The following is a 13,799-nucleotide window of genomic DNA, read 5'->3' on the forward strand; positions in this document are numbered from 1 at the left end:
AAACAAACAGCCAGTTCTCATGGTCAGAAGGACTTGTGGAACAGGGAAAACGAATAATTCATAGGCAGATGGCATATAATACTCTAGATGCCAACTACTTTTTGCTAGATTAATAAAAATTTAGTCAAAATACTGTCTACAGTACATTTTGACTTCAACAATATTAAAATTAATACCAATAAAGAGTGTAAAGATGAAAACTCAATGTAACTCTTCTACAATCCCTTCCTATAAACACTATTTTAAGATCTGGGGGCTAGAGATGGGCTTGGTAGAGTGCTTTCTAGCATTCATGAAGCAGTAGGTTTGATCCTCAGCATAAAATCAGGCATGATGGCTTAAACTCATAATCCCAGCACTCAGGAGATGAGCTAGGAGGACATAAGTTCACCACCAACCTGTCTCATAAAAAAGAAAGGAAAACAATATCTGACTTTTTCTTTCTCACACCAGCCCATATAATTATATATATTTCAAATGGGTAATTATGAAGGACAAACACATTTCAATTCTAGGTAATTTCAGAAAATATTCTACATTTTGAATTTTAATCTCAGCTGCAACATATTGTGCATAGAAACTACTAGATCATTAATTTTAAAAAATAAATTCTATTAAATAGCAAAAGGCAGAAAATATTGAGATAAAATTATATATGAAGATATTCCACTACCTAGTACCCCAAGCCACAGCTCTCAAGTACATGGCTCAACAAGCCTTCATACAGACATTGATATTAACTGAAATGCAGCCAAAAAAGCTACAAATAAAAGCTACTTGCATTTTTTTAACCAATGAAGAATAATTATGTACCTTTGGAGCACATCCATAATCAAATGAATCCATTCTCTCTGAGAGTCGGGAATTAAGATCTGTGTATTTGTTATTCCTATATCAACAACACAAGTTCCAGGAACTGAAAAGAAACCATCCTCCTCTTCATTTTCTTCTGTTATCAACCTGGCTTCTCCACCTCCTAAAACAACTGCTGAACTTAGCTTCTTATGCTACAATGGAAAGCATTAAACAATTCACACTACAGCTGCAATGAGTTTTTTAGTACATTCTTATATACAAATTGCATTTGGCAATTAAAATAAAAGAAGAACTGATTCTACTTCCAAGCAGTGGGCGCTCTGGCTTCTACGCTCAGAAAAGCCCTAGTGCAGCAGCTGTGTCTGCAGCCAGCCCATTACTGCACTGTTTCCTCTCCACACTCCCACACTTCTCTAATGTAGGCTAACCTGAATGATTTTTCCACTAGAGCACCAACTCTTGGAACTGCCATTTTAGAACACAAAACACATTCCTCAGATGTAATTTGCAAGCTGAAAAAGTTAGGGCTTAAAAGTTTTCTGTTCTCCCCACTAAGGTATTAATATAGCTCAGTTAATAAGCCAACTAGCCAGTGTTAGGAAATACTGTAATCATATACCGGATCATTGGGCAGGTTCTGGTGCCTGAGCAGCTGTTTGTTTTACTTCAAGTATCTACATAAAATCCCAAAATGAAATGCATTAACAACTATAGATATGGGTACTAATGTATCTTAGTGTGTAAGGCTTTTTAAAGTAAAATTGTACTCACCTGTTTGGCATTTAAAAATATGAATGTTTTCCCTTTGAAGATTTGTCTTCTTTCCTGTCGTCCTGACAGATCAATGCTTTTATTTCCAATAGCTGGTTCATCAATGGGTGGGTAAAAACTGTAAAAGTAATTAAAATAGATTTAAATTATATACTATTGTGTATGTTTACTATTACATTTAAAATTTTTTTATTTATTTGTATTTTATTTGTACAAGTGTTTTGCCTGCACATATATAAGTACACAACATGAATGCAGTGCCAGCAGAGGTCAGAAGAGGGCATCAGATCCACTGGAACTGGAGTTACAGAAGATTGTGCACAGTCATGTAGGTGCTGGGAACTGAACCCAGGTCCTCTGGAAGAGCAGCAAGTGCTCTTAATGGATAAGCCATCTCTCCAGTCCCTACTATTAAATTTGTAAATGGAGTTGCAATGTGATACTAAAAAGTGAGGCACAATGATACATGCCTAGGAGGCAGAAGCAGAAGAACTGGTTCAAGTTAAAAACTAACTTGATCTACACTTCAAATTTAAGACCAGCCTGGACAACACAGTGAGATCCTGCCTCAAAAAAACCCATTGAAACCAAACCACAATAAGCAAACAAAAAAATCAGTAATTCTGGTTCTTTTTTAAAAAAAATTTAAAGCATTTCATCTGAAATGAAATGATTTTTTAAAAAGCATCTAGATGCCTTCTCTAAAACTATGGCAACAGGTTCCACACATAGCAGAATGGGCCTGTATTTTCTTAAAACAAATATTCTAAGGTAGACAATTGTAAGAAGATATACATTAAATATATCTGAAGCCAAAAAAAAAAAAAGTTCAAAGGTTGTTTGGGGCTGATCTCCTTTCCAACCAAGTTCCATGGAGAAGGTATAGAAGGCACATGTGATTGTTTGTGTTCAGGGTAAGGAACACTGTAGTTATGAATCCACCATGTCTTATAACTGTCAGTAAGCATGTTTTTTGTTTCACTGAGACATGACTTCATCTCTCAAGATTTCTCACTGCAAGCATAACTCAGAAATGCTTGTACAAAAGGATGCCAGGGCCTTGTATTCTTCCCATAGCCAGCAAGAGGCCTCTCCCAACAGTGTCTCCCCCGAACAACGCTTGTTGAAATAAAGTAACTGAGAGAACATGTTACAATACAAGAGTTTTGTATACATTATAAGGCAACTAAACTAAAATGCAGCTCCTCTTTTATTTTTAAAAAAAATATTTTATTATTTTTTTTATGCATCTGAGTATATTGCCTGCACATATGTAAGTGCACCTGTGTTGTGCAATGCCTGCAGAGGTCAGAGGAAGGCGTTGGATCCCCTGGAACTGGAGTTACAGATAGTTGTTAGCTGCAGTGCTGGGAACTGAACCCAGGGCCTCTGCAAGAGCAGCTAGTGCTCTTAACTGCTGAACCATCTCTCCAGTCTTAACTCCTCCTCTTTTCTAAGGGATAATTTTGTTGCATTGAGACATATACCATATTTTGTAAACATGTTTATTAGACTATAAATGATAAAATTAAGCACTGTTTTACAACATCAAGTCTTCTAAAAATGACGTCATCTATACCAGTACTTTGAGAATGATTTACAGAAATGAGATACCACCAATCACATCAGGTACAGGTACTTATGAAATAAAGAATCACTACAGTTACTATCCCTTGTAATATTAATTCTTATTAATAATTAATGGTTTGGGGGTTTTGCTGTTATTGTTTTATGTGTATGGGTATCTGCTTATATGTATGTATGTGTACTACATGTGGCATGGTGCCCAAAGGCCAAAAGGTAGCACTGGATCCCCTGGAACTGAGTTATAGACATCTGTGAGCTATCAGTGTGGGTACTGGGAACCAAACCTGGGTCCTCTACAAGAGCAGCAAGTGCTCTTAGTCACTGAGCCATCTCTCCAGCTCAAGAAAAAATTTTGGACTTAAAAACATTAATTACTGGGGGGGAGGGGGAGCTGGGTGTGTGTGTTGGCGCATGCTTTTGATCCCAGTGCTCAGAAGGTAGAGGCAGGGGGATCTCTGTGAGGCCAGGTGGGGCTACAGGAAGACCCTGTCTCAAACAACAACAACAACAAAACAAAACAACAAAACATTAATTATTGGGGCATTAATTATTGTCTTTTCCTGCCTTAGCCTCTTGAGTGCTGGGATTATAGGAGTGTACCACCATACCCTGCTCTATTAATACTAAACATGTGATCATCAACTGACAATATCAAATATCGGCTAATTTAATAGGCTTTTCCTAGCAGTGAATGAGGAGTTATTCAAAAAATCCTTGGGTAAAGACATTTCACTGTAGTCACAAATTAATAGTCAGAAGGAAATTATACTAAACTTAAAGTAAAAAATAAACCCAGGTTAAACAGCCCTGAAAACCCGCATAAAAGGAGGACTCAATGTTAATTCTAAAAGCTCCAAGACCATAAAACATACAACCAGTAGTGAAAATTTAGCAAAGCCTCTGTCCTACAACCAACAATGGCTTATGATTTGTAGTCAGAGTTGTTCCTTATAAGATTTGATGGACTCCTTCAGGGTAGTAGATAGATGGACTTCTGGAGAAGACTCTGACACACTGAAATACCAAGCCAATGTGTAGTATATAACTGATATCTCCTAAGCACATACTTGTGCTTCTATGTTCTCACAGGGCTTTAAGACTCAAGAAAGGTTAAGAATCATCCATTATTCACAGGAATCCAAAATACTTTGTCATCTGTTAATCACATTATGAAATAAACTTCCCAGATGAAAATTACAAACAACAAAAAAGAGAATAACCTAATTTTTGGTACTGTTAAACAGACATCTATTATCAACAGTCACATAAACAGGCCCTTAAAAATCTCGGTATTGGAGCCAGGTGACTGATTACTGCTGGGGGAGTGGGAGTTGCTCTTTTAGGGAGTGACTCTAGACAGGCTGACTAGACTCTAGTGGATAAACTGGCACCGAGGGATACCTGGATACAAAAGCTTGACTTGATAAGTGACAGAATGCATGAAATCTAGTGTGTGTGTGTGTGTGGGGGGGGATCATGGAGAGGTGTGGATGCAGGAGGGGTGTGTGTCTAAATATGTTTAAAATTTATTTATGAAATGCATAAAAATGCAATTAAAAAACACAATAACAAAAAGAAAAAAGGACAGACTTCCTCAAATACTATATAGTACCATATATATGTCTATAAATATACAATCTACTATGCCATATAGATTATAATCTAATGACATATTTTATTAAGGAAGTCACTATGATATTAAAGTAACAAAAAATATTAACCATTTTATAGCTCCCAGCATCTTTACCATGAAACCTGCAAAATATAGTCAAGTATCTTTTTTAACCATAATTTTTATTACATCAAAGTATAACTAATGTAATGTAAAGATTTACTAATGATTGTTCAAAATTTGACAGAATATAAAAAATAAATGAGGGTATGAATCTACTCAGATATTTACAGTTAGCAACAATGACTATTTCCTTTTGTCAAGCACTTAAATCAGGCAATGTGTTCAGATTTTAAATACTGTATGTTATTAGTAATACTTAAAATAACTTAAAATAGCCGTGCATGGTAGCACATGCCTGTAGTCCCAGCACTTGGGAGGCAGAGGCAGAGGCAGGTGGATCTCTGTGACTATGAGTTCAAGGCCAGCCTGGTCTACATAGTGAGTTTCAGGCCAGCTGGAGCTACAGGGAGGCCCTGTTTCAAAAAACACCAAAAAATAAATAAATAAAAACAAACAAAAAACCTTAAAATTAGTTGTATGGCACTTTTTGTTTGATTGGTTTTGGTTTAAGGATTTATTTTTATTTATTCATGTGTGCATGCATGCGTGTGTGTGTGTGTGTGTGTACCACATGTGTGCATGTGCCCATAGAGACCAAAAAGGGACATTGGATCCCCTGGAGCTAGAGTTAAAGGCAGTAGCAAAAGCCTGATGAGCACTAAGTTCTTCTAGAAGAGCAGCCAGTGCTCTTGACCCCTAAGCCATCTCTCCAGCTCCTGGGGTTTTTGTTTTTTGTTTTCAGACTGGGTTTTACTAAGCAGCCCAGGCTGGTCATGAGCTTGTGATCCTTCTGCATTAGGCTCCTGCTGAGTGCTGGGATTATCATTGTGAGCTACACAGCCTCAGTTTGGGCCTCTGGAGCTTCTGAACAGTATTGCTGCACACACAGTTCGGGGCTTCCTCTGCAATGATACCAGGTACTGGTACATGTGCTCTTCAGATCACACCTCAAGGCCATTCACTGTCCTTACATTTTGTTTAAATATTAACACTTATTTAACATTTGTTTCATGGAGATAGGAAATAACATGGAATTTGGAAAACCATTTGTTTACATAGTGAAACTGCCATTAACACAATACTCAACTAGAACAGCAGCTTTTACATCTTGAAATGGTCATTAAAAAGCAATTAGTACAAGGGCTGGAGAGATGGCTCTGCAGTTAAGAGCACTGGCTGCTCTTACAGAGGACCAGGCACCCACATGGTCACTAACAACCATCTGTAACTCCAGTAACAGGGAATCTGATACCCTCTTCTGACCGCCACAGGCACTGCATGACATGGGCATACTTACATACATACAGGCAATACACTCATACACATAAAATAAAAATAATAAATATTTTTAAAAAGAATGAGTATAAACAGTATCAGAGCTATCTATTTCTATGTTATATTATATTTGAAATAAATAATATACCTTTCAATTTCTGGAGGCTGTTTCTTAGACTCAATAGCTCTGAGAAATTCAGAAAAGTACTCTGGCTTTACAATTGGACGTCCACAAATGAGGGCACATATCGTCTAAAATGGAAAAGTATGCATAAAGGTAAATATATATATTCAAATACTAGTTTTTTAAAAGAAGGGTTTTAAGTTACAAACTACAAAGAAGCTGTTCTGAACTATTTCTCCTTTCAAAGCTCTAAATTTGCCAGGTATGGTGGTACACACCTTTAACCCCAGCATATGGGAGGCAGAGGCAGGCAGATCTCTGTGAGATGGAGGCCAGTCAGCCTGGTCTACATACAGAGGAGTTCCAGGCCAGCTGAGGCTACAGGAAGACTCTGTTTCAAAAAGACCAAAAAAAACTCTCTAAAAAGGAGACATAATCTGTAAAACAGAAGTCAGTATGTGGTCACTGCTGAGGCTTAGAACATCACTGTATAACCAATAAAGTTTAAGAAGCCACCAATCATAATTTTCATTTAAAATAAACATTTTAGAAAACATTCTAAAATAATTAAATCAAGTTAGAAAGGCATGATAATTATTATGGAATAGAGGATATGTAATATATCTGCTACAGAGAAATCAATAAGAGCTGGGCATGGTGGGCTGGAGAGATGGCTCTGTGACTAAGAGCACTTGCTGTTCTTCCAGAAGACCCAGGTTCGATTCCTAGTACTCACATGGAAGTTAACAACCATCTGTAACTCTAGTTCCCGGGGATCTGATGCCCTCTTCTGACCTCTGTGGTATCGCATAACATGGGTGCACTTAAATACATGCATGCAAGACACTCATACACATAAAATAAAATTTTTTTTTTAAAAAAAGAGTTGAGCATGGTGGCACATAACTATAATCCCAGCATGAAAGAGGCAGAGGCCAGTACTACATTAGAAGGCAGTCTGGGCTATATAGTAAGCCTTGCCTTAAATAAAAAAAAGGTAGCTTTAACCTTAGTATTTCAAAGGAGCTTTCATCTGATTAAATAGTTAACACTGTTGAAAAATGTGAGATCTTTTTAGCCCTAATTGTATTTTGAAAAAAGTATAATTATAGAATAAAGCCTTTTTCATACAAATAAGTGATTAATTGGTTGGGGTTGGGTAAAAGCTCAAAATAAGTACATACACACAGAAGAGATTTACAAAACAAAAAAAGAAACTTCAACTGAGTTGAAAATAAGCCATAAGCCTCAAATGAGATACTTCCAAAGTCTTAAAAGACTAGAAAATACTAATGTGGAGGAAAATGAAAATAAAGGCAATCTAGCATAATTCTAGGAAATACCCCACTAGAGAACTTATAAGTATGCACTTCCTAACAAAGGGTATTGCCTAGACAGGAGCAAGTAGATTTAGGGTGTGTCTATATCTCAAGAGCAGGCATGAACTTCCAGTATGAAGCAGTGATGTGAATTTAACTGGACTGAGCAAAGCACGACAGATGCAGCTCTGAGAAAGCTATTTCATCGTTTGAACCATGTCTTAGCTGTTGCTCCAAGTTCTCTGTTGGTTCTAACATTCAATGACTTTAGAGACAGAAGCTAACTATTGAATTTACCAAAAATTAATATAATGCAAGGTTTTCGTTTCTGGCATATCATTAATCAGAAATACTGAAGAAGTTGAGTTGGGCATAGTGGTACCTGCCTATAATCCCAGCAACTGGGAGAAAGAGACAGGAGGATCAGGAGTTCAAGATCATCCTCAGCTGCAATAGTGAACTGGAGAACAGTGTAGGCTATATGAGCCCGTCTCAAAAAGAAAAGAAAAAAAAAGGGGTGGGGGGAGGAAGGGAGGGTTGAAGTTAGAAAATAGTGAAAAAATATCCAGAAACCATGTTGATTTTTCTAATGGAGAGATCCACAAGATGGCCATTAGCATTTAGTTGCTGAAATAATATCTCCATCAAGATAGGTGAAACTACCAAGCAAGTGCACGACTCCTTATTCCATTTCATACTTTAATATCTCAAAGGAGAGCCCACATTCAAATACTCTGGTCACTGAAAGATAGATTCACTATAGTGTGATAAATGGACATTTTGATTTATAAATCTACTATCAGTGAGTGGACTTATTAGTACCATGGAGGCTAATCAAAAATAAAATAAAACCAATTTCATAAGCCTGCCAAAATGGGGAAAAAAATCCTTGATCAGAGATAATACCCAAAATGTACAAGTTTAACTTTTCAAAATGAGCACTCTCCAGTATAATACATGTATTCAAATTTAATTTATAGCTGGGTGTGGTGGCACATACCTTTAATCCCAGCACTAAGGAGGCAGAGGCAGGCAGATCTCTGTGAGTTCAAGTCCAGAATAGTGAGTTTCAGGACAGCTGGGGCTATAGGGAGACCCTCTCTCTCTCAAAAAAAAAAAAATTGTATTAAATTCTACAGGATTTAAAATTATATATAGATAAAACAATTCCACATATCAATGAGTTAACCTGTAAAAGGAGACAAATCACCTCTGAATGCCATTTGTTAATTAGCTTTGGCTATAAAAACAAAAAAACCCTTCCCCCCCCAAAAAAAACCTGAGGAAGATGCAAAATCTGAAAACACACCAAAACACAATGCTGCTTTAATAATCACTCAGCACTCTAAAGGCGTACATCTATATATCTTTAGGTTGGCAAAATTCACTAGGGCAATACTAAACTACTTTGAAGCCTTTGTGATTAGGGCATCCTGTCTAATACTAAACAAGAGAGCATGAGATCATGAAGTGGTGAGAGAAACAGGAGAAAGGCAGCTTCGACAGAGGAGACATGAGATGCCTATTTTAAATTCTAGTGTCTGCGCTTTAGACTTAAAATACAAACTATACAATAAAATAAATGTCATGGTGAAAATATAAATACTTTTAAAAAGTACCAAATCAAGCCAGGTATGGTGGTGTATGCCTTTAATACCAGCACCTGGGGGGCAGAAGCAGGTAGCCTCTGTAAGTTGGAGCCTGCTTGGTCTACATAGTGAGTTCCAGGCCAGCCAGGGCTACATAGTGAGACCCATGGTGAAAAGCCATTTGAGCCTATATAAAGGCATGGAGCAGTCATACATAAATCTGTTAACACTTCTGACAGTTTAAAGTAGAAACAAATTTTAAGCCTGTACATATAAATCAAGTAAGCTGAAGTTGACAGACATATTTAATATAAAAAGACATCCACCTTACTTTAATGGTAACTTTAACTGACATCATGACAAGGTGAGTACAGTCTTCTGTCCAGTTGTTTGCAGTAAGCCCTCCAAGTTGTAATATAGCTTGATTCAAAGCAGTTTTCCCAGACATATCTAAACAAGAAGAACACACAACCAAAGGCTCGTATTCTACTCTGTAAAGGAAAATGTTACATAAGGTTAGACTGTAGTTATAAAGATATCAACTTACACAACTTAAAACTTTAAGCTCATATCAGCAATTCTAATTTTAGTGTATTCTTTCTACTTAAGGAATTATTATTTCTTAAATTTTGAGTCCTAATAAAGAAAACACATGACCAACATTAACTTTATACTTCACCTAAGAGGAGTCAAACAACTGTCCCAACATTGTAACTCTCAGGGCCTACTCAACTTCAGTTATGTTACTTTCAATTCATTATCTATGAATTATTTTCCTTTAGAACAAATAAAGCTATAATATCGATTTTGAAGCTTCTTACCTGAATTTACTTTCAAACACCCCAAAGGTAACTCTATCTCCTGTCTTCAAGGTGTGGGAAAAGCCATTCTGCATTTTTTCCTCATTAACAAAGGTTCCATACTTAGAATTATCCTTTATTGTTAATATAGGAATTTCATCTGTTTGACTCTGAAAGACCAACAAATGATAAAGTTATTTTTTTTTAAACACTTAGTTATACAGATTCCAAGGGAAAAAATTTCACAAGATCAGTAACTTTCGGAATAGGCAAACACTAAGTGAAAGACGATTCCGTTTTGGCTACCCTTAGGGAGTGATCATTCAACTAGCCATTAATATTTTCACTTAATGTAATTTCATAAAACCAGGATTACCTCTCTTGGAACATAGATTTTTCTCTATTATTTTAAGTCAGCACAGATTTTCCTAACCCTTCAACTTCATTCTTTGAGGATGGATATATACATATATACACATTTTTGTTTGGTAGTCTATTTTGTGTTTAGCATGCCAGTTTCATCCTCTCTTAGATTCTTTCTACACTACCAAAATCACACCAAACATTGATCAAATGAGGATAAGAAGTTAAAGGCTAGAGTTTCTGACTTATTTTAACAATTTTACTACAGGAATTTCAATAATACATGTTTTTCTATCCCTAAAAGAATAAACGTAAAACCTGAATTTCACTAAACACACCCAGCATTTGCATATATACAGGCTGTGCTCAAAATAATGGTTTTTCTTATACCATAAGTATCACCACAAGCACAGATATTTACATAGGAGCTGTGTGCAATAAACAAATTATTTTCCCTAATAAAACAGCAATTACCACTGTGAAAATGTGTTAACTCAGAAAATGCCAGGATCCACACAGCTACATAAGCTCTTTCAAAAGACTGTGGGTCAACCAAGTATGGTGGCATAGGCCTTTAATTTCAACACCTGGAAGCACAGAAAGGCAGATCTAGACTACATAGTGAGTCCAGGCAGGTCATGAAGGTAACTCATAGTAGTATTCCCAGACTTAGCACATGATTGATAACATATGAACCTTCAATAAACACCCTACAGTTTAGATCTGAGTGTCTTCCAAAGACTCGTGCATTAAAGGCTCAGTAGTCAGCCTGTGGGCCCTGGTAGGAGGAAGTTAGATCATTGGAGGTGTGCCTTGGAAGAGGTTTGGGTGCCTCCACACTTTCTCCTCCCTGCTCCCTTCCCTCTCTCTGCTTCATGGCTGCCAGGAGGTTAAGCGGCCTCTTATAAATGCTCCATGATGTATTGCACTGGCCACAGACCCCAATATAATGTCGACTGAAATCATGAATCAAAAATAAATGTTTCCCTCCTTAAATTATCTTAGATATTCCATAGCAGCAAAGAAAAGCTAAAACAAAATGTTTATTAGCACCTCTGAGTTTTGAAATCACTTAAAGAATAAGTAAAATACTCAAGTAGAAACTTCCTATTAAATGCCACTAGTACTCCTAATTACATGTGGGATTTCTATTGTTGTTACTTTTTGTTTTATCTAATCCCTTACAATATAGTAAAACAAAATTAGCAGCATACCAAATTTGTTACAGAAAAGTTTGACGTTAACACTGCATGACTTCGACTGATTGACTGATCATTTTCAATTAGGATGGCACAGTTTTTCCTTCCAACAATGTATTCTACACCAGTCAAAAATCTGTATGGTTCTCCTAAGGGAAAACAAAAATAAATACATTGAAGGTACATATACATACACACAACACACACATGTGCATGGTACAGTGCATATTGTATTTTGCAATTTAAATGTTAAACAATTCGGTATTATATATATCAAGTTAGAATATATATCAAACGTGGAGTTTTTTCCTAACAAAATCTCAACGAAGGCTACAAGGATTATCTAAATAGAAGGAAGCCTCTATAATTTTTTCAAAAGGAAAGCAATATTGAATCAATACTTTCCAAATTAACATAAATTTGATGCACTAGGAAATAAAAACCACACTACTAATTTGGGAACTTGACTAAGTGAATTAAAAAACTCATTGGGAAAATACATTAAAAATAAGGTGGGCAAGAAAAAAATTAGAATAAATATTACAGGAACTTGCCCGATAAGATGGCAAAATATGAAACAAAGCTACAGAAATCAAAAGGCATGATAATGGACCAAGAAAAAGCAATATAGATAGATACACTCACATCCAGATTAGATACAGGTACATATTCGGGGGAATTTTGTTTTAATGTTAACAGTAGCATTTCAAATCAACAGAAAATGGTTATTAATTTTAAAAAGTTGTAAATCATAAACTGTTGTTGTAACAGTATATTTTTGTTTTCTATCCTGGCAGTCAGATACAGGTGTGTTTTTCTTTTTCATTTTTGAGAGGTCTCGCTATGTTGCCCAGGTTGACCTCAAACTCATGATCCACCTGCCTCAACTTCCAAAGAGCTGGGGTTACAAGCAGGCACCATCACAGTTTACCAGAAATTCTTAATCTGGACATTTCCAAGGAAAGAAAATACTCTGTTAGCTTGACATAACACAAGGGTGACTGGCTGAAAGAGAATTGGGCCAATAGCTTCCATGAGATTCTGAGAAGCATCTCAGCCATTGTTGCTAGAGGCATAAATATTTCTTCTGATACCTTCTCAAGTGAGGGTTAAAGCCGCCTCGCTGATAACCCGCCTCGTTGAAGTTAAGTACAATCTAAGAGTACATTTTTCTAACAGCTAGGTATAAGCCCACTACAGACTGACAACCTATCAGACTTTGTCCATGTACTTAACTACTGCATTACACTATGCCCAAATAAGGCAACTGCAAAGGTAAACCAATTAAGCTGGTTTTCATATGTCCCTTCCATTTTCTGCCTCTATTACTGCCTGGCCAAGGTGTGGTGTGGAACTCTGTGAACCTCTCGCTCCTGGTTCACGGTGCTGCCTAATTCATTAATCCTTCCCTCAAACTATTAAATGTGCCAGGCTGTTTTGAGATAGGGTCTCCCAGCTGGCCTCAAACTATGTAGCTGAGGATTTTTGCCTCCATATCCCAAGTGCCAGAATTATAAGCCAACACCATCACGTCTAGAATTTTTTTAGACACCTTACAGAAATAGAGGCCGCTAGCCTCGAAGCTATTTACTGACAGCCCCTTTTAGGCCCACCAACACAAAATTTGTATTCTCCCTTCACAGTGCGCCAACCACGAGGCTATCTCTTTGAGACTTTGAGTATTTATTTCCATATACCTTCCTATTAGTAAACTGCCTCCTCGCCTACCTTCCGGAGAACACTCAACAGGTACCTGCTTCATTTTCCATCACAGTTTCAGAGCGCAAAATGGGCGGAAATCAACTTTCCCCACTGTTCCGATCTTAGGTGGTAAAGTTGTGCAACAAAACTTCAAACTGTTCGGTATGCCATGTGTCCACAGAAGCAGCAGGCTCGGGACAGGTTCTGCCATCCCTGGCTGGCCGCCACTGCTAACAGCGGGTTTCCCTAAGAGCTCACCCTCTAGCTGTCACTACCGCCGCGGTGAGCCCGAGCGGGTCCAACCTGGGCAACCCGAGAGCCAAGAACCTCGCCCCAACCCCCGCCTCCCAGGGCTGGCTCGGCCTCTGCTCCAGCCTCCCGCCTTCCCAGCCGCTTCCACTGGTGGGCGCTAAGGCGACGCCGGAAGACGGCGAGGACCGGCCGGAAGTTCACTCCGCATCCCATCCCCCCCCCCCCCCCCCCCCCCCCCCCCCCGGCCAACACGGCCCCCCCCCCCCCC

General features: G+C 37.7%; 1 protein-coding gene across 5 annotated transcripts in view; it reads right to left on the reverse strand.

Moving 5' to 3' along the window:
- The window catches only part of Nbn (nibrin), a 40,492-nt gene that overhangs the window by 26,460 nt on the left and 233 nt on the right, over window positions 1-13,799 (reverse strand). For 3 of the 5 annotated variants that reach the window (XM_008827615.3, XM_008827613.3, XM_029560890.1), the window contains exons 2-7: window positions 11,594-11,727; window positions 10,038-10,186; window positions 9,548-9,707; window positions 6,333-6,436; window positions 1,588-1,705; window positions 814-1,007 (exon numbers count right to left, since the gene is read on the reverse strand). In XM_008827615.3, coding sequence (XP_008825837.1) covers window positions 814-1,007; window positions 1,588-1,705; window positions 6,333-6,436; window positions 9,548-9,707; window positions 10,038-10,186; window positions 11,594-11,727 — 859 coding nt within the window. Of the gene's footprint in view, window positions 1-813; window positions 1,008-1,587; window positions 1,706-6,332; window positions 6,437-9,547; window positions 9,708-10,037; window positions 10,187-11,593; window positions 11,728-13,306; window positions 13,513-13,537; window positions 13,670-13,799 lie in introns of those variants that run through there. The other 2 variants (XM_029560889.1, XM_017796760.2) reach the window with 2 other exon arrangements.

This window comes from Nannospalax galili, unplaced genomic scaffold, assembly GCF_000622305.1.
Source record: "Nannospalax galili isolate Female #2095 unplaced genomic scaffold, S.galili_v1.0 scaffold872, whole genome shotgun sequence".
Lineage (NCBI taxonomy): Eukaryota > Metazoa > Chordata > Mammalia > Rodentia > Spalacidae > Nannospalax > Nannospalax galili.